Genomic DNA, 22,179 nt, shown 5'->3' with positions numbered 1-22,179 from the left:
AATGATGAAAATAGATAGTCCAGAGATTCGCATGCTGAATGGGAATGTAAAGCTAGTTCCTGAAATGGTGAAGATGGGCAGACGGGTTCAGGAGCGCTCCTTTCTTTGCAGGATGGCCATAAATCCACTTACAGTCCTCATGTACACAGGCAGACAGCAGACAATCCAAACGATCCAGGACAAAACGAATAAGTACAGGTAACCCAACAGAAGGCAGACAGACAGGAACTTGTAACACAAATTACAAAAACTTTTTCTTTGCTTTTGGTCACCGGCCCCCTTTTTAAAAGCCGCGCTGATATCCTTTGACCCCAACAGCACCAGCACCCTCAGCAGAAGACCAATCAGAGCCACTGCAGGGACTGGTGGGAGTTGCAGTTTCAAATTCTGCTTGCTACTTTCACCATCCCAAGCCGTGTTTTGTCTACAGTCGCTTCCTGGTCTCTCTACATTGCAGTATTGCCATGATAAAAGCCATAAAAATTGCGAAGGATATTTGCGGTTTCCGCTGACAATTATTAAATAGGTTCTAAGGAAAAATCAGCAAATGACTGAGGCCTCAAACTCTGAACCGCGACTTTTTGGGGGGTCTACTGTATATATATATCTTTCTGTTTATTGAAAGAGCTTCTGTTAAAAGCCAAATTCACCCTGGGGATGGACTATCTATCTATCTATCTATCTATCTATCTATCTATCTATCTATCTATCTATCTATCTATCTATCTATCTATCTATCTATCTATCTATCTATCTATCTATCTGTCTGTCTGTCTGTCTGTCTGTCTGTCTGTCTGTCTGTCTGTCTGTCTGTCTGTCTGTCTGTCTGTCTGTCTAAGCATGGTGGTCACAGCATCATGCTATGGAGATGTGGGAAAGATGAATGCAGCCCAATACAGAGCAGTCCTTGAAGAAATCCTGCTTCAGAGAGCACACAACATCAGTCTAGGACAACGGTTCACCTTTTAGCAGCACAATGACCCAATGCATACAACTAAGACAATGCTGGAGTTGCTTTAGGACAAGTCTCTGTCTCGCCACTGATGTTTGATCACATTTAAGCCTGGACTTTGGCTGGGCTTGAGTGGCCCAGCCAAAGTCCAGGCTTAAATGTGATCAAACATCAGTGGAGAGACAGAGTTTTCAGAAATGTGCCCCCTAGTGTAACAGAGTTTGAGAAGATCTAATAGGAAGAATGAGATAAATTGCCCAAATCCAGGCTTGGACCCAAGAGGAATCAAAGCTCTAATTGTTGCCAAAGGGGCTTCTACTAAGTACTGAATTAAGGATCGGAATACATATAGGAATTAGAATTTTCAGTTTTTGATTGTTTTAATAAATTAGCAAACCTTTCTGAAAACTTGTTTTCACTTTATCCTTATGGGTTGTTTTATTGAGTGTAGAATGATGGCCAAAAATATATTTTTCCATTTAAAGTTACATCTGCAACACAATAAAGTGTACAGAACGTGAAGGGGTCTGAATACTCTATGAATCCACTGTACATCCGGTAACTGATTCATCACATCTCCTTTTTGTATACACCCACATATTTAATTGTGCATAAAATAGAATGTATTCTTCAAACTGCCACTGAGTCAGAGCGCTCATTGGTAGTAATTCCCACAATCAAAGAAATGGAAGCACAGCTCTATCTCAGCAGTCTACCCTACCTGATTAGAGGGCCTTTATCTCAATTTGAGTTAAAAGGTTTGCTTCACTAGAGTATCAATGTAACTAAGAGGAAATGAAAGACAATTTTCACAGAGGATGTGTGAATAGTAACCATGTGTTGCTGGGCTGCCTCCAGATTGCACAGACCATCCCACACAAAGCAAATGAGCTGGGCAGTCTACAGATGGTAAACATTTGATTTCTTTTTGTATTCTAAACTGTTTTCACATTCATTAACATTGTGCAGCATTATATGTAGAAAGCAATTGATCATAAGTTTGTTTCATTCTGAAGTGTTTTTTACATTTATAGTAATCTTTCATGTTATGAAATTGCAGGTAAAATCATAAAACAAATGGATCTAAAAAATGTAAGCTGGGGCACCATGTTTGTGGACTTTTAACTTTCTTTATGTCTCCATGAATTTTTTTTTTCCCTCTGGACATTCCAGTTTTTCTTTTCCCATCCCAAATAAGTACAGGCAGTCCCCAGGTTACGTACGAGATTGGGACTGTAGGTTTGTACTTAAGTTGAATTTGTATGTAAGTCGGAACAGGTACATTATTTTAATGAATGCTATCGTTGACCGACTGTAACCAAGTGCTCTGCCAATGAATGATGGAGTTTCACCTCTCTCTGACCTTTTTATTATTTCTACTTTATTTTCAATGGTGATGGTTTTTCTCTTCTTTACCGTATCACCAGCACTTGCATCAGATTTGTGTTTCAGAGACATTGTTGATGGGTGAAGACAAAAGGTTAAGATGAGCTCTTCTAATCTGCACAGCACTGTACAGCTATCACAGCAGGCAGGCATCCCTGGTCAGCACGTCTGGTGTACTGACGAGAGACAACTTCCTGCTATGTACGTAACAGTACAAGCAGGCTTGCTATTGAGAATGAATGAGAGTAGCGAGGGGCGGTTCACCACCCACCCACCACACAGTCACCTCCACTACAGTATGCAGCCTGAAGCGTCCGCCCACCGAAAATGAACACGGTGCGGCAAAAGGCGTGTAGTGAATCGCCCACCACCGCCCCCATTCAACAGGCAGCCCCGAGGTACACTACAATGCTACCCCCTGCTGCCCCGTTCACCCTCAATGGCCTCCGTTCAGCCACAACTGGGTCACCGCTTGCAGCATCACCAGCCGCCCGCCGAAAACGATTCGGGGGGAGCCGTGTGTAGTGGGCGGGCAGTGAAACGCCCTACACCGCTCCATCCAGCCTGCGTCCAGTCAGGAACAGTAGTTGCGGCGGCGTAGTGAGCGGACAGCGAACCGCCCCATTAAGCCACCGTCCTGCACACGAGTGATTGCTGTGGCCCCAGTGACTATGGACCACGGGTCACCGCTCGCTTTCCGCGGGGAGCCGCCCGAGGGACATAGGGACACTACACTGCACGAGCAGCAAAATCGCACCCCTCCAGCCACTACTTGAAGCGTCTTCCCACCAAAGATGATGGAGCGGCAGTTAATGAGGTGCATGCGTCACAGCTGCAGCCTCATTCGTAAGTCGTAGGTCGAGTGTCCGTAACCTGGGGACTACCTGTATATGTCAGGTTATTTGATATTTTCGAACTGATCCAGTTTGAATAAGTGTGAGTGTATGTATACTCTAGGACTGGCTTCTGCTTTGTCTTGGAGCTGCCAGGATGGCCTCCAACCCCTATGACCCTAAGCTGGATTTCCAGTGCATATAAAAATTATTCACTGCCTTGGAAGATTTCACTTTTTATTTTGATGGCAATACTGAATTTTGGTTCTATTGAATTTGGCTTTTCTGTCACTGATCAACAGAAAACGACATGTCAAAGTGAAAACAGATCCCTGCAAATTGGTCTACATTAATTACAAATATAAAACACAAAATAATACATCCACTGTGAGTCAATTATTGTGTGACAATAAAACGTATAAACTTCCAAAAGGGTGAATGCTTTTTAGAGGCACTGTGGCAGGTCCAATATGGGAAGAAAGAATGGAGGATCAGATAGGAAACAAACAGACATAAGAATAGCAGTACTCTACAATCCCAGAAATTCACTAATCCATTTGATAGAAAGTGAATGCAAGTAACTGATTAATATGATTGATTCTGGTTTATGTGTGTTCTTTGCTGTTATTTTCCTGAAGGAATTTTAAATGTATTGTTTTTTCTAAAAGGGCGGCACGGTGGCGCAGTGGTAGCGCTGCTGCCTCGTAGTTAGGAGACCCGGGTTCGCTTCCCGGGTCCACCCTGCGTGGAGTTTGCATGTTCTCCCCGTGTCTGCGTGGGTTTCCTCCGGGCGCTCCGGTTTCCTCCCACAGTCCAAAGACATGCAGGTTAGGTGGATTGGCGATTCTAAATTGGCCCTAGTGTGTGCTTGGTGTGTGGGTGTGTTTGTGTGTGTCCTGCAGTGGGTTGGCACCCTGCCTGGGATTGTTTCCTGCCTTGTGCCCTGTGTTGGCTGGGATTGGCTCCAGCAGACCCCCGTGACCCTGTGTTTGGTTTCAGCGGGTTAGAAAATGGATGGATGGATGGATGGATGTTTTTTCTAAAGTTTGCAAAGTCTGAATTGTTATGCTTAAACATTTTGGACTAAAAATGCTTACTAAGGAGATCTTGATAATAAAGTGATACATGTAACACTCCAGAATAGGGGTGTTTAGTGCTTGGTGTGCTGCATTTATTAGTCAGTTATTGCTTTATTACACAAACAAAGCAAGCCTTCATTAATTTTTTACATAAATTAGAAGTACAGTGGAACCTCGGTTTGCGAGTAACTTGGTTTACGAGTGTTTTGCAAGACGAGAAAAATTTTTAATAAATTTTGACTTGATAAACGAGCGAGGTCTTGCATTACGAGTAGTACGTATACTCTTTGTCTGCTGAGCGTCATGTGATCACAACTGAGCTGATGGTTCTTCTCTCTCTCTCTCGCTGTGGGATTGTGGGCAATCGTCTCCTATTCTCCGTCTGAGTCGGCGTGCCTCACTCATAGTAAACATCCGTACAAGCATATACTGTTTACTACAGCATTAGCATTGTGACTGTGTGTGCGCGCGCGCTTGTGTGTGTATGTATGTGTGCTCGTGCGCACGCACGTGTGTGCTGTGACGTGCGAGTCCCCGTCTTGCACACTAAAACAGCAAAGCTGAGTCTCAGTACTTTAGCAACACCAGGTTTATTCAGCTTGAAACAGACACAGCAGTCAGGCAGGGCCCTGCTTATTTATAATGTTCCTTGTTCCTTGTATAACCCATCGACGGCAGGCGCTTATTACATGTCCGCGATCTTTTCGGATTCGCTTTTACGGCAAACTGCTACAGCGCTGGGAGACTGCGATTGCTTTGGGACGCTCTTCCGCGTGTCGTCCAGTTGGGTGGAATCCTACAAGAGTTTAGAAACTCACTCACACAAGCCATGATTCTTTTCAAAGGTAAAGTGCAGGTTAATTAGTTTTATGTATTTTTATATGAATAGTTTTAGGTTGTGGAACAAATCATCTGAGTTTCCATTATTTCTTATGGGAAAATTCACTTTGATATACGAGTGCTTTGGACTACGAGCACATAGAACGAATTATGCTCGCAAACTGAGGTTCCACTGTAATGCACTATAGGCAGCCCCAATTCTAAAGTGTTGTCATTGGTGATTTTTAAATCTTATTAAGAACAAATAAAGCATCTGTGGATGCTTTGTGTGACAGACAGGGGTTTCCTTCCTTCCTTCTCTTCTATCTCCATTCATCTTCCTCACTCTGACACCAGTCAAGGATGCAGGACGGTGTTTCATTATGTCAGACCTGGGAGTACTTCCGGTGCCAGGGCATGACCCAATGGAAACATTTCCGTATCAAGTGAAAGACCCGAAAAACAGGGATTGTGAATTCCTGGAGCACCCCCTAGTGGCACCCATGGAGCCCAGCAGGGCTGACTCACAACACTGTAACTCCCATTATGCTCTGCAGGTGTCCTGGGATGCTTCCATCTAGTGGATGGGGGATAAACATATTTCAGAATAGCAGCCTTCCCTCACTGCTCCTTTGTTTTGTCCTGCCATCCGGCTAAGGGTCCCATACCCATCCCAGATGGGATGCCAGCTAATCCTGCCTGGCACTTACACTTGTTACATAGAACTGGCTAATAGATGCACCTAGTCAGTCACTATTCAATGCAGTTCAATTTTGTTGTCCCAAGATGGAAATTTGGTTTTACAGAGAGGCCATGATGTATCATTAAAGACACATCAAATAAGAACACAATGAATGTAGCAGTGAGCATAATACTTAATAGTACAGTATACCATTATATCATCCAAATTACATACATAACTTAAACCAACTTTAAGACTTGACTAAAGATTGCTGCAAATGATAACTGTTTACCACATGATTTAAATCCATGGATGTAAACTTGAACTTATTTAGTTCAGCTTCTTTATTTGGTATGAAGGAGCATTTGAACCAGTTGGTTTTTATCCTGGGAGCCTTGCACAGTGACCTGGTGCTGTTATTGAGAACATAGTAGAGGAGACCTGTCTGATAAAATACACTCTGCTTTCCTTAAGACTTTCTTATTATACAGGTTTTTCAGATCTGACTGTTGAGAAATTTTCATTTTATTGCATTCAATTTACAATTTGATTTTTTATGTTTTTTTTTTTTTTTTGCATATGTTAATATTTCCAAACCAAACCACCAGAACATAAGTAAAAACTCAAGTCAAGATTTATAGATTATTAATGTAATGGAAGGATTCAAACTAAAAAAGACAGTGGAGGTGCTACTGCCTGTTTTTCCTGATGGTTTTGGTACTTTCATTAAAAGTCAGTTTCGAGTGTATGATTGTCCCCAGATATTTATAACTGTCAACAATCTCCACTCAAATGTGTTACCAGTATTTTTATGCTTTTAGTTGGAAGAGGCTCTGAGTGAAGTGGACTTCCAGCTTAAGCTTGACCTACATTTTACAGACAACGAGCATCAGTAAGTATTATTTTAATGTAAAGAAATGACTTTTGAAATATTTTTTTTTGATATATATGTTCATAATGACATTCTGTTCAACCCTTGCGTACCAGATTTTTCATTTTTCAATTTTTCTTATTATGTGTAGGCACATTCAATTCCATTTCCTGGCAGTGCACTGCTGTTTTTTCCATGATCACATTGGAATTGGGCAAAAGAGTCAGTACAGCTTGCCAAGGCCACATCCAGAGCTCGTAGGCACAGGGATGCAGTAGCTTATTGCAGTCAGTTGGATTACTTGTTATTGTAATTGAAGTGCAGGGAGTTGTTTTGTATCTGCTAAAGAACAGAGCCCAATGACAGTGTATTTTTCAATGTTTCAATTAGACAATTTGCCATAATGTATTGTTTTATTTTAAGTATATATCTTTGCCCAAGTGCTGTATCTTTCCACAATGAAGATTAAAGTAGTGAATTCTATTTATGTATTCTTAGTCAGGCTGACAATCAGAATAGGACTTTGCTTCCAAAATGTAATATATGATCCATTCCCCCATCCATCTGTTCATTTTCAGTAACTTCATATTCCAAATTAATGATTCAGAAAGCCTTAGCCTATAAGGTATAATCAAGTTTGAGAAATACAACTTTCTACGAAACAGTATTTTCTGTTTTAATTTACAATATATCCTTTTATCCATTCATTTTGGAGATTTCTTTTTCCATTCTGGTGTCATGGGGAGCCACAGCCTGTACAGGTATCATTAATCATAAGGCAGGAACTTATCCTGGGTAGGACACCAAATGCCTTACAGGCAAACCTTAGCCATATATTAACACAGGCCCTTATTGGCAGAGATTTCAGTTAACCTGGAATAAGAACATGCACACCTGGCACAAAAAGTAACCGGACTGGGAGCTGAACTATGTATGCTGGAACTAGGAAAGTGAATCTGTGTCCATAATAAGGTTCAGTTTTGTAAATCCGTGCCCTGTGAAAGTGATACCTCTTACATCTACTGTATAAGTGATGTATAATTCGTGAGTAACTCCATGCTTTACGATATTTAATATGATAACCCTTTATACAGTATATAGTAGTCATGCAGAGAAGCTTAAAGTCTGCTTTTAATCAAGGCATTTAAAATAGCTTCACAGTGACAGAGTTGCTTCAATAATATTTTCTGAGAAAGATTTTTTCTGGAGTCACAATATTTATCATATCAAAAGTTCTGTTGACCTAAAGGGAATATATGCAGATGACATTTATAATGTAGTCATTTATACAGCACATTAGTAATTCAAATCCAGGATTAACATTTAGCTGATGTTGCATGAAGTTCTTTCTTTGTAATGTTGAAGTTGCTGTTCCATGGCTGTAGTCCCAATGAAATGTTGAATGCATTTTTCTTTCTCCTCCAGTGGACTGGTGTCTGTGCCCAGGGCTGTTTCCTGCTGCCATAATAGGCTCTAGGACCACACGATTCTAATATAAATTAAGCATGTTTCAGAATATATTATATGATTTTTTTATTCCTGAGGAACACCACACTAAGAATCAAAAGGCCTAATGATGGACATCAGACCTCAGTCCAGTTTTTCTTACTTCATACATCATGAAGACCTTTGAAAGTCCTGAAACAGATCCAACCCCTGGTTTCAGAAGATCTCGATCCTCTACAGTTTGCCTGTCAGGCACATATAGCTGTGGATGATGCACTGATCTTACACGCTCTACAACGTCTACTCCCACTTGGGCAAAGCCAGGACCACAATCAGGATAATATTCTTTGATTTTTCCAGTGCCTGTAACACCTAACACCATTCTGCCTCATCGACTTGTGAAAAAGCTCAAGGATATGCATCTTAATGTCCATACAGTCACCTGGACCATAGACTACCTGACCCACAGACAGCAGTTTATGAGGCTCAAGGGCTGTGTACCAGAAATGGTTGTGTGTAATACTGGAGCACCTCAGAGAACTGTCTGCCTTCCTGTTTACCCTCTACACAATGGACTTGCAGCACAATACCAGTGCTTGCTATCTACAGAAACTCTCTGATGACTCCTCCATCACAGTTTGCATTAATTGTTGAGAAGAATCAAAGTACATGAAACTTTGGAAGACTTCATCATTAGGTGGAAGGAGAACCACCTGTAGTTCAACATCAGTAGGCAAAAGAGATGGTGGTGGACTTCCAGCATACCAGAGAGTCTCAGAGACCAGTCACCATTTAGTGGGAGGATATAGAAGTGGTACCGAGCTACAAGAACCTGGGTGTTCACATAAACAACAAACTGGACTAGTCTGACAACACAGTGGTGCTGGACAAGAAGGGCAAGAGCAGACTGTATGTACAGTAGCAAGCGGCTGGAAATGTTTTACCAAGTTCATAGTAGCCAGTGTGGTGTTCTATGCTGCGGTCTCCTGGGGAAGTAACTTGAGCTCAAAAGATGCACAATGCCTGAACAAACCTATCAGGCAAGCCTGCTGCATTACAGGTTAAACCCTGGGCACAATGGAAGCTGGTATGGAAAAGAGAATGGTGGCAAAATTAGATGCCATCATGAAAAATCTCAACCATCCCCTGAAGGAGGCACTCACTTGAAGCACTTTTAGCCATGGGCTCATTCCATCATGGTGTGCTAAAAAGGATCTCTGGGGATCTTTCCTGCACGCTGCTCTCAGACTTCCACCCAGACATGCCAGACTAAATGCTTAAACTGTTTTTTGCTATTTCTGCCCAATATATATTAATTTATCTATCTACAGTATCTGTTCATTGATTTATTCTTAGTTGTCATTCAAATCAGCTGCATGGTTCTGTTGTCTCAAGAATCTTGCCATGCAGTGTTGCTGATGGGCAACGTTTTTATAGGACTATTTTTTTTTCCAAAATAACTACATTAAAGGATATTCTGTGCAATACTAGACCTGCCCAAATAGTAGTTAACCCTAGCACTAAAGACACGAAGAACATTTATATCTGAGCAAGTAGCCTGTTTTATTATTGGTTTGCTTTGTTGTTTGCTTGTTCTTCTAGTTATTTTACACAAGTCATTTTGTGAGGCTCATTATAATCTTACTGTAAGCCCTCCATCGGGTCCATTTATCTGGTTCAGGTCAGGTGCTGAAATGTCCCTTATTCCATCACCTCCTCCAACTCCACTTGGGGGATACCAAGGCATTTATACCAGGCCAGCTGGGAGATATGATACTCCAGCATATCCTACAGTGGGTCTGTCCAGAGGTCTCTTCCTGGTTGTGCACACCCAAAACACCTCTGCAGGGAGGCATCTAGGAGGTATCCTAATCACATGCCCTCAGCTGGCTCACTTCAATATAGAGGAGAAGTGGCTCTACTTTGAGCTCCCACCGAAAGTCTGTGCTCCTCATCCTAACTCTGCGTAGACACCCTACTAAGGAAGCTCATTTCTACCGCTTGTATCTGTAATCTTGTGGGCATAGATGAGGGTAGGAAAATAGACCAACCAGTAAATCAATAGGTTAGACTTTCAACTGAGCTCTCTCTTCACCACAACTGACTGGTACGATATCCGCATAACTGCTGATGCCACTCTTAATTCGCCTGTTGATCTCTCACTCTTTTCTTTCCCCACTCATAAACAAGATCCTTAAACTCCTCCACTTGAGGTAGCACTTCCTACCCAACCTAGAGAGAGTACTTTTCTGGCTGACAACCATGACCTTGAGCTGTAGGTGCTGATCTTTGTGAAGAAAAATTAAATTCTACAAATTTCTATCTCATTTAATTTATTCATAGTTCATACCCCACATTACTAGAAACAACTTTGTTACTATTCTCTGGGTTTACTTTGGCACTTTTTTATGTTCTTTGCAATATGGAGACCAAAACATAATATAGTACTGAAGACGAGACCTTACAAGTGCATAAGAATAACCTTCCTTGACTTGTACTCCACTTATCTTGCTATCTTGCTATAACTTAACATCTTCTGTAGCCATCTTACCTGCTTCTGTATACTGTCTGGATGCAGAAAGTGAAAAGTGCACTATAGTTCATACGTTGTTCTCATACCGTAAGATTATTTAAATACATGGAAAATGATTTGTTTTTTTTGGTGGTTGCTGGCTTCCTAAGCTTATTATTGAATCTATTAAACTCTGTAATCTTTATTTTTCAGGTTAGATGATATTGCTACAGTACCTATGATAAGCAGCAGAACTCTTGGTCTTCACTTTCACCCTAGAAGAGGACTGCACCATCATGTACCTGTTATGTTTGACTACTTCCACCTGTCTGTCATATCTGTCACAATTCATGCGTCTCTGGTTGCCCTACATCAACCACTATTAAGGTAAAGTAAACAGTGCATTATATCCATCTCTTTATTCAGTTTTGAAACCTGTGTATTCCATTAAACAAGTAGATCAACCCACTCCTAACGGCACTGGAATGAAGGCAGGAACCAACTCTGGATGAGATATCAGCCTATTACAAGGCAGTCTTATGCCTTATTTGAAGGCATAATTTGTCATCCACTGGATTGATTACCTGCTGTATGGGCAGGATGTGCGTAATGCCAGCAGTCATACCACCTGCACTTCAGTGCATGTAATCCACCTGAAACTAAGCATGTTTGAGCCCAGTCAGTGCTTGGATGGGAGACCATCTAGAAAAAGCTTGTGTTGCTTCTGGAAGAGGTGTTGGTAAGACCAGCAGGTGGAGCTTAGACTGTGGTCTATGTGTGGATCCTAATGTCTCAGCGCAGTTGTGTACACTGTGCTGTAAAAATGGCACTGTCCTTTGGATGAGACCTAAAACTGAGGTCCTGACTCTCTGTGGTCATAAAAGATTCCTGGGCATCATTCATAAAGAGTAGAGTGTACTCCCATGTCCAGGCTAAGTTGCCCACCACGGCCTAGTCATTCTGGATCCCTAATCATCCCCTGTCCCTAGTTAGCTATGTCTGTCACTCTTTCACCACCTAATTGCTAATGTGTGGTGAGCGTACTAATGCAAAATGGCTGCCGTGACATTTTCCAGGTTGGTGCTACACATTAGTGGTGGTTGAAGTGGCTCTCCATTCTCTATGTAAAGTGCTTTGAGCAGTGAGAAAATGTAAATTAATTATTATTATTAATGATACTAATGGAACAACAGCAAAAGAAGATGGGGTACACGTACTAGGTAGAAACAGTTGATTAAATTGGATATGAGTAATTAAGTAATTTACTACTTAATACCTCATTCACTCCTTGTTAATGACAATAATAGTACAGCAATATATTTATATATACTGATGTTAGTAAGTAAGTTTATAGGTGTGATAATAGTTAAAATTGATTGATATAGCAATTGGTGGCACAGTGGTAGTGCTGCTGCCATGCAGCAGACTAAGGTTCACACCCTGGGTACTCCTGCATGAAGTTTTCATATTCTCATGGTGTCCATTTGGGTTTCCTTCAGGTGCTCCAGTTTCCTTCCAGAGACATGCAGTTAGGTGTATTGGTGTTGTTAAATTGGCCCGTGTGAATTCACCCTGCAATGGACTGGTGCCCTGTCCAGAGATTGTTCCTGCCTTGTGCCTTATGCTTCCTTGGGCGTGCTCTGGTTTTTGCCATCATATTTCAAAGAATTGCTTTTTAGATTAATTGGCAATTTGAAATTAGACTCATGTGAGTATGTTTCATGTGTGGACAATGCAATGTACTAACTCTTACCTTGCATGCAGTTGTGCTGGAAACAAATTTAGGTTATATCTGGTGTCAGCATTTCTGTCTGCTCATAATACCTAAAAAGTAACTATACCATTTTTATTTTTAATCTGCAGTGTTTTCATATTTTCCATAAACTCATCAGACTAATGATCAGAATAACCTAAAGAGCTGACTTAATTTGTGAAAATTATTTGTAAAACTTTCTGAACTCAGCAAAATTTGTGATTCATGTTCATGATTGCAGTTCATTATGGTATAAATAAAGTTTTTGGTAAGACATTTATTGAAAGTAACTTTTAATTGTTATATTTTTTTAGTTGTACATATTTTTATTGTACTGAATTTTCTTAGATGTTTAATGATTATTTTCATGTCATCTCCCTTTCTTTAATGCAGTAAACTACAGAAAAAAAAACACCTCTACCATGTACTTTGTTATGGAAAAATGCATTATGTTTAAAAATGCAGTTTTTCTTATTTTTTTCCATAGTAGTTATATATATATGGAGACAGTTCAATATTGAATATTTTTTAGAATGAAACAATTATATATCCACCTATTCATCCATCTTCTAAGCCTGCTTATCCAGAGCAGGAATGTGGAGAAGCTGGAGGCTATCCCAGCAAGCACTGGGTGCAAGGCAGGAACAATCCCTGGACAGGACGCCAGTCCACTGCAGGGTGCAAACAGTTCAATTGGATGGAAAATGACTTGTGGTTTCATGAACATTAAACATTACTTGCACAGCACAAGCATAAAATGTAGCTTATGTAAAGAATCTTAGAATCTTAACCCATTTTCTTAGTGTCATAACTAATGGAACAGATTATTGGCAATTAATTTCTCAAAAGTTTCTATCCAATATACTGTGTAACAACAATACCAAATATATCTAATTTTTCAAAATGTGTCATGTTGAACTAGAACATACAATCATCTTTACATCTTCTGAGTTCATGATCAGGACAATAGCTAATGCAATGCAAAAGACATCTTAGAGAGAGCTTTACTGTGCTACTGTCTTAAGTGTGAGTAATACTTTAACAGTATTTTAGTATAATAGCAAGGGTGTTCCATGCAAGAACTTTGGATTTTCATTCATGATGGCTTGGAACCATATTAATACAGCAGTTAATATGTATTCATTTTTCTATTACAGTTTTGCTCGTGCAGGCAAGGGCTCATGGTTGGGAAAAGGTTCTGGAGAAAATGGGAACGACCAAGTTTCTGTGTCATTAGAGACCCTTGTATTTGGAGCTGGATATTGTAAACCTAATGTTACAGAGGTATGTCGTTAACATTGTACATGCAGCCTACATTTGTAATTTATTAGGTTACTTATGATTAGTGTGTTTTAAGACAGGCACACACCTCTTGGGGGACCACTCACAAAATTCATTGGACATAACAATAGTAGCTAGTTCAAACATGAATTTGAACCCTAGCCAGGGGAGGAACCCTGGCCGAATCATGACACAAATCTAAACAAAGGTAAGCCTCAGACGAAATCTCTACAAAAGAGAAAAACCCTCAATGGCAGAATATGACATCCTGCATATGCCAGTGTGATGGGATAGGGACAACTAGTTTGCAGTAGACCATAGCATTGCCTTTGGCAGTGCTGATAACTGATTAAGTAATTTTGCAAGGTTCCTGCTTTATTTACTTTACATTTATCTCTGTTGTAGCAGGGGGTTTAGACTTGCTTTTAGACTTGCACCAAGGTAACTGAAGCCCACTGGTTTTAAGAAACTGAATAATGCAATTTATTGGTTGTGGACGCTAGGGGTTGCTGTTGCCCCGTTGAACCCACCAGACAGATGTCCCAGACACGTGTAAAATACCAAGAAGATTTTAATAATAATTTCTTCAATAAAGTGCCCAAAGCACCGCACCTTCCACAATTCTCAATAAACAATAATAAGCACAATAATCATCAATACAACAGTCCTCCAACTCCCAGCAGCTCCGTCACACTCCCACCCAACTCCAGCTGCTGGGGTTTCCCATAGTCCTTTTATACTTCGTGACCCGGAAGTATTTCTTCTCCGGGCCACCATCACATCTTCCTTTATCAAGCGTCCCGGAAGTACTGCGGGCTTCTGTCTTTGTTTTCCTGAAGCACTTCCGGGTTGACATCCTCGTAATATATCCCCCTGGTTCTTTGTGAGCTCCCCCTGGTGGCACCCACGACACCCAACAGGACTGAGGATACGGACTCCATGTCCCATGCTGCCCTGTGGGAATCCGAAGAGCCATTTCTATCCAGGGGAGCTGCCACGTAGCTTTCCGGGGGATGTAGTGTCCTGAAAAGTCTGTTTTCTTCCATGGAGGGACGTCCCGACCAGACTGAAATGCCGGCCGTTCACCACATGGTAAACACAAGGATTATAGAAATTACATAGAAATATGAACTATAGAAATATGATAACTGCATATCTATGTTGACATATAAGGTAGGTTGCAGACAGACTTGACCGACAAACATATAACAGAGAAGAGGAAGAGGCTGGCTGTTTTCTGGTTATTTACAGTTTTAATTTTTCTTGACACAGTTAAATAGTTTTATGAAGCCAAGTCTTTAAATGTGATGTCTGGTGTTGTGTGGAGTTGTTGCTTTGTTGCGTTGAAGCACACTCTCTTTGCTGCATGATCTTTTGTTTGTGGTGTGAAGTGCTTTCCTCAGTTACACCCTTTGCTGTGTCGTCTGCAACTTAATGGAGAAAATCATTACTATTTATGACACAAAAGTTTAGATGCTGAAGTTCCCTTCTTGAAGTGATTAGCTTGGAAAATTGGATCCTAGCTCTCATGTTCACAAAGAGAAGAGGTTGTTGGTTTTGGCTCCCCAATTAAGAGTGGCTCGTAGCTTCTTAGTTTCAGAAAGCAGGTTGCAGAGGTTATCAGTCGTTTCGGAAAATGAGAGCAGTGCTCCCGTGGGAATTCCCTTGGAGTTCCCTTTGGAAAGCCATCGGAGAGAACCACAGAGTGTCCCAAGAGAATCTTTAGGATGGTGCAGTGAGTTTTAACTGAATGTATAACTTCTCCTGATTGCATTAAAGTAACTTCCACTTACAAAATCGGTGTCTTCTTATAGTCTAGTTCTTCTGACCAAAAGGGTTTTCATTCATTGATTTATAGCTCTTTATTTTTTCCAGAGTCAATTTTGCACCTTATGGTTCAAGAAGTCTGCAGAGGGGGCACTGGAGAGGCATCACTGCAACTCTGATTTACTCATTTGTTATCAGATGAAGTTCAGGCAAATCCTGGTACAAGCTGGAGTCCCGTCACTTAGTTAGGAAGTTGGGGAAGCTGCAGCTGAATGTCTGCTAAATCTGTTGCATTACAGGCCTTGTGTGCCACTGAAGCCTAATAGACATGCTGTGAGAGACACTCAGAAAAACAATCAGTTTGGGGTATTTGGCTGTACCCTATTTAATTGACAACCAAATTTGGTCTCATACATACACTTAAGTAAATAAAAAATAGGTCAATGGTCCATTGCTTAGGCTTCTTGAATGCCTGCTTGTCTGTCAAGCATACAATCCTCTCTGAGATTAGGGTTTACAGTGATGGAGGACTTCCGATCATAGTCTCTGCTAATATAGGTTTCAGAGCGCAAGGGCCAGGGTCAGAGTCACAGAGCCAGAAGTCGCGTCTCTGTTCATTCTGAAAGTTGTCCTCTGCCCTGAGGGAAAGAAGAGGGGATTAGTTAAGGATGGAGTAACACTGTTATTTTTCCCCATACCTTCAATTTCAGAGCCAGACTGCCAGCTTGCTTGTGTTGCTATATGTATGCATACAATAAAAAGTATACCTAGTGGTATTCACTATAGTGAATTTCCCCTTGGGATTAATAAAGTATCTATCTATCTATCTATCTATCTATCTATCTATCTATCTATCTATCTATCTATCTATCTATCTATCTATCTATCTATCTATCTATCTATCTATCTATCTATCTATCTATCTATCTATCTATCTATCTATCTATCTATCTATCTATCTATCTATCTATCTATCTATCTATCTATAGAAGATTGTTGTAGTACTGAAAGAGTGTCACCCTGCTATATAACTGTTTGCAGAACATTTATTTAGATGAATGTTTTAGTTCATTAACACAGCGTCTTATAAACCTATTGAAAGCATAGTAATAGAGCAGTGTTGTAGCGTTTTGCCCTAGGACATGTAGGTAAGAACTTCACTATTCTCTATACACATGGCAGTGTTATTACTACTACTGCTACTATTATTACCAATATTACAGTTACTGATTCATTTATGTTGATTTTAGCAATAGGATGCATCTTCTCTGGAGATTGTGTAGCCTATTCTTGTTCATGGGTTTGTATCCCTCTGGTTTCAAAGTCTGTAATGTCAATTCAGTCGTATGTGTATATTGTCATGTTTTCCAGAAGCCATAGCATAAACAAAAATGTATTGCTATGCTGAAGGAAACGGTACATCTATTTTATTTATAATATGTTTGTGTGTTTAGAGGCCGAAGATTAACACAAATAGAATGAAAAATAAAAAAGAATTACAACACTGTACAGTTACTGCTATGGGACATACGTTATGCTTTCCTGAAAGTGAAGCAGATTTGCTTGTTTTCCTCTTCAAACTCAGTCTGTCTGTATGTGATGCCTCACCTTCAAAGTTGTAGTGCTCTAGTTTAATTAACTTACAGTATTTTATCTGCATGGATGGAGTCACTCTTCTATGGTGCTTTTGAATAAAATACCCCTAAATGTAATATATCATACAAAGAGAGAACCATCTTAGGTAAATATCCATTTACTAACCCAGCTGTATTCTTCTAACTTTGCCCTCTCGATGCTTTACTGTAGGAATAGATAATAAGCTCCATAGACAAGGACAATACACACCTTTACTAGTGCTTATTAGAAAATATAAGAACATTCTGCCTATCCTGGAAATTAAACTGAGCTTTTTTATACCAATAGGATTTGCAAAAGACTTTTCAAAAACTACATTATTCATAGCATCTGCATAACAACACATCTGGGCTATAGCTACTTGAAAACGGTTTATTGTTTTATAACAGCTCCATCAAGCTTACATAGTGGTCTCATCTTACCTTATTGTTACATACTGGGAATTACATGTCCTCTGCTCCTTTAGTTAGGGTTACAAGCTCCTGTTTCTTTTTTGTTGTTCTTTGCATTTACCAGAAGCCATTACCCTAAAAAGCTGATTTTTTAACCGGGAAACAGAGTGCCACACAAGCAACTTAAAATTCTTCTAGGCCCTTGGGAAACAAATTACGTTGTATGCCATCCATCAAACAAGCATAATGTTCAAATGAACTGTGCAAATTAGATTCTTTTAAATATAGATTAAAAAGATAAGTAGTATTCAGAAAATATGTAGGTTAAAAAACGTTTTTATTTTTATTCAATAATGAACCAAAAAGTTTTTTTTAATTTCTTTACTGCACATTTTTTATAGAAAAACATAAACCTTTGTTGAATAAAGTTTGTCCATAGCAAAATATGTGATATTTATTGCTGGTGCTTATTATTTAATTCTGCTATTAATTATCCTTTCACACGTTTCCAATACCGCTGCTTATGTTGCAGAATGTCTGCATTTTACTGATTTCTTTTTTTGCTGACACCATAAATTCTAATGAGAGTTTTTTTCCCTTTTCTTCCGGGTTTTTACACTAGTTTCCCATGAGGTGGTTTAATAGTTAGGCTACTAACAGAGCAGGGGGTCTCCTTTGATCACAGTAATCAGTCTGGATTTGCACTGTCGTACCTGCAGGTGAAGTTCCTGGATTACTGGCATCCTGCCTCTCTGTTTTATGTTGCACTTTTACCTGGAAGTGCCACGTTGTAACTACACGATTCTGTTGATTCCAAGGATTTTGCAATATCTTTTAGAAATTTAAACTTGGACATGTTCTTATTTCATTAAGTGATATCATGCTACACATAAGGCAACACAAAAATAATTAAAACATTCATTTAAAACACATTATTTAATTAATGAATATTGTTCTGAATAAACATTATAATGGAACACAGCATAAGCCTATAATTCAAATGATAAAGTAAATATAACAAGCATTTTGCTTACTAAAAAGGTATGAATTTTTTTTTATAAAGTATTCATAAGTATATCCTTTTTTTACTATGATTCATATTTTCAATGACATTAAACATGGCTTAGGTGGGCTTAAACCTAAATTCATTTTAGGGGAGTAGTCAATCTTATATGTTTTACTCTTAATTTAGCAATGTTCTGCATTCATTTTTCATTTGCCACATTCAAATCCAGCCATTTTTTCATCAAACTGACACTATGATGTATCAATTTCTCATGTTATATTCTTGCTACACTGAGCTATAGTGCTTTAGATATTATTACCTTTGCTTACAGTATACAATCTAATGTTATTTTCTTTCTTCTTCTTTTGGCTGCTCCCACTAGGGGTCACCACAGCGGATCATCTTCTCCCATGTCTTTCTGTCCTCTGAATCTTGTTCTGTTACACCCATCACCTGCATGTCCTCTCTCACCACATCCATAAACCTTCTCTTAGACCTTCCTCTTTTCTCTTATGAGGAAGCCACAGCCTGAGCATTCTTTCCCCAATATATCCAACATCTCTCCTCTGCACATGTCCAAACCAACGCAATCTCGCCTCTCTGACTTTGTCTCCCAACCGTCCAACTTAAGCTGACCCTCTAATGTGCTCATTTCTAATCCTATCCATCCTCGTCACACCCAATGCAAATCTTAACATCTTTAACTCTGCCACCTCTGTCTCCTGCTTCTGGTTAGTGTCACCGTCTCCAACCCATATAACATAGCTGTTCTCACTACCGTCCAGTAGACCTTCCCTTTCACTCTTGCTGATATCCGTCTGTCACAAATCACTCCTGACACTCTTCTCCACCCATTCCACCCTGACTGCACTATTTTTCACCTCTTTTCCACAGTCCCCATTACTCTGTACTGTTGATCCCAAGTATCTATCTATCTATCTATCTATCTATCTATCTATCTATCTATCTATCTATCTATCTATCTATCTATCTGTCTGTCTGTCTGTCTGTCTGTCTGTCTGTCTGTCTGTCTGTCTGTCTGTCTGTCTGTCTGTCTGTCTGTCTGTCTGACCATTCAACCGTTCGTCTGTCCGTCCGTCTGAGGCAGGGATGAGAATCATTAGTCCTGTTGGGCCGCAGGCTGCAGGTTTTTGTTCCACACCAGTTGCTTAATTAGAAGCTAATCCTTGCCAATAACAGATCTTATATATTTTCGTGGCTTGTTATTGTGTTATAACTCTGCCATGTCAGGTCAGTCCAATATCACAGATTATATCCTTTCCAAGGATCTCATCCAAATGATTTGAAGCCTAAAATGGATAATCTTTTTTCTCTTCAGTTTCCTTTCAAATATTTTATTAAACCACATAATTCATGATGAGTGCCAATGGAAACAAGTTAGATGGAAAACTGGTGGTTCTTTTGCAATTTGCATCTTTATGCTAATGAGAAGCAATTCAAAACAGTGAAAGCAGTTGCTTAGGGCTAAACTAAGTGATTAAGGGTAGGGAATCTTAGCAAGCGAGACAACTAAACTGAAGCATCAAAATGTTGTTTGAGCAGTAAACGTTTCATCAGCAATAATTGACTTATCATTCAGAGATTGGGTTCGTACTAAAGCCTGCAGGGACTGTGGCCCTCCAGGACCGATGTTGCTCACCCTGATCTAATGAAACAGAAGCTTACCACTTTTGTCTGTTTCCATGTAAAAATATGGCTACACATATGAGCTCAATTGCATCGCAGAGGCTTTATATCATTTTATAGTAATTTTAGAATAATTTTTATAATCTGTTATAAAAAATAATAACCATGACAATCACTAACAGGAATTGTAAAAAAAAAAAAAATAAATAGTCATGTCAATCACTAACAGGAATTGTGACAAGACATCCTTGGTGCACTCCAGAGCCCACATAGAGCAGGGTCTATCTGATTCAAAATTTGCAAACAACTCTCCCTCCATAAATACAAGAACCAAAAGCCACACAACTGCAGCTTAGGAATGGCATACTGCTGTAGCACCTTCTGCAAGTGTATCATGGCTCCAGAGAGTGGTAAAATGCTACAAGCTGGTTGGACATGCAAGAAAGAATTTCACTGTATTGTGTACACACAACTTTACTGCTGCCATTGCTACAGTAGAACTATGACTGCTACTATCAGTATTACTAGAAGATACCATAGGTTGAACAATCATAAACCCTTTGCATGCCCACAATACACATGTAAATAGGATTGATAACTTTTACAACATTTCAAATATTTTGGCAAGGAGAAAGAGTTGGCTCACTTTCCTTCCTAGGGCACACTTAACACACAGACCCAGGCTCACTCATACTGGCCTGTTTTCAAGACTGGCATGCTTTTGGTGTATTGGAGCAAATGTTTTGGCACAACCTGAAGACCAAGAGAAGAACATTTTGTGAGATAAATACACTTGCTTTAATTATATTTCTAATATAATCCAAAATTACTATAGTTAGCATGAAGGTTCGCACAATTCAGGATAATGGAGAAAGTAAAAAAGAGACAACTAAGTGATGGTGGCAACTTCTAAAAAATGACTACTAAGAATTCAGTAAACACTACAGCCAAGTGATCTGTATTAAACAAGTAAAAGTTACCATAGTTTATTAAAGTAAAAGCAATGTGCATGGAAGGAGGATCAAACAGATGAGGCAGGTTAATTATTTAGCTTTTTCTTCTTCAGATAACAGAAGGTCTGTAGGGAACTCAAGATCACAATTGCCAATTGTGCATTCTGGGATAGAAGAGACTTTTTTACTTAATTCACATTATTTAAAGCACTAGTTTGTTTAGGGTTTGAGAACTCAGGTCATTGGTTTTAAACCACAGTTCTTGGGTGCCCATCTGGCTATATTTTTTGCTCCAACCATTTTCCCAGTTGGTCAGTCATTATTGAATTAATTAGCTGTTTTTTTCTCCTCGTATTCTGCTTTTAGAGAAGCAATGGCAGTGTGAGATTTGTAGTACATTCATCAGAAATATTTGAAATTGAATCAGAATTTGAAATATTTTTTTTATGTTCATATTTTTAAGTTCTTAACTGTTAATATGCCTTATATTGTGTTGTTTGCTCCCTTAACTGCTTTTTGATATGATAGCTACATGAGCAGAACAGACACCCAGGCAAACAACACAGAATGCAGAAAAACCTGACAGCAGAAATTTCAAAACTGGGTTTTGTTTTATGTCTAGATTTTCTGACATATTCATCGTCATTGTTATTTTCATTCTGCTTTTCCAGGTGTCTTGCTTATTTAAGATGATATTTCTTAATGATTATTGTAGTAGCTGACGTATTGAAGGAGTTGCAGTTTATCATTCAGTGTTATTTTCCCAGGTGCCTAATCCCCTTCTTCTTATAAGTACAGTATACAATTAAGGGACAAACGCCACAGAAAAAAGATGAACTAACAAAAAATATCAAAAGGAAGTTAAGAACTTAAGACAATGGCAAAACTACCAGTATATCTAATTTTTTATGAATGTATATCTAGAACCAGAGTTGTTTTCTAAACACAGAATAAGAAGAAACAAGCTAATTAAACAAGATGATCAGTTAGAAGGAAAATGGCACACTGACTGAGAAATTGATTGGAACAAAAAACTGCAGCCACAGGAGGTCCCCACCACTGAGGTGATGTCCACACTAATCTGTTTTAATTTAAAAGTGTCATTTTTAAATGAAAACGGTCTCCTCCCACACAAGCGTTTTCACATCGTTTATAATAAAGTATT

At 39.5% G+C, this 22,179-nt stretch overlaps 1 protein-coding gene across 1 annotated transcript in view; it reads left to right on the top strand.

Moving 5' to 3' along the window:
- The window catches only part of fam135b (family with sequence similarity 135 member B), a 242,546-nt gene that overhangs the window by 157,802 nt on the left and 62,565 nt on the right, over positions 1-22,179 (top strand). Inside the window, exons 5-7 of the mRNA XM_028818042.2 lie at positions 6,573-6,643; positions 10,794-10,967; positions 13,491-13,617. Coding sequence (XP_028673875.1) covers positions 6,573-6,643; positions 10,794-10,967; positions 13,491-13,617 — 372 coding nt within the window. The remainder of the gene's footprint in view (positions 1-6,572; positions 6,644-10,793; positions 10,968-13,490; positions 13,618-22,179) is intronic.

This window comes from Erpetoichthys calabaricus, chromosome 13 (assembly GCF_900747795.2).
Source record: "Erpetoichthys calabaricus chromosome 13, fErpCal1.3, whole genome shotgun sequence".
NCBI lineage: Eukaryota > Metazoa > Chordata > Cladistia > Polypteriformes > Polypteridae > Erpetoichthys > Erpetoichthys calabaricus.
This window is presented reverse-complemented; position numbering and strand designations above follow the sequence as displayed.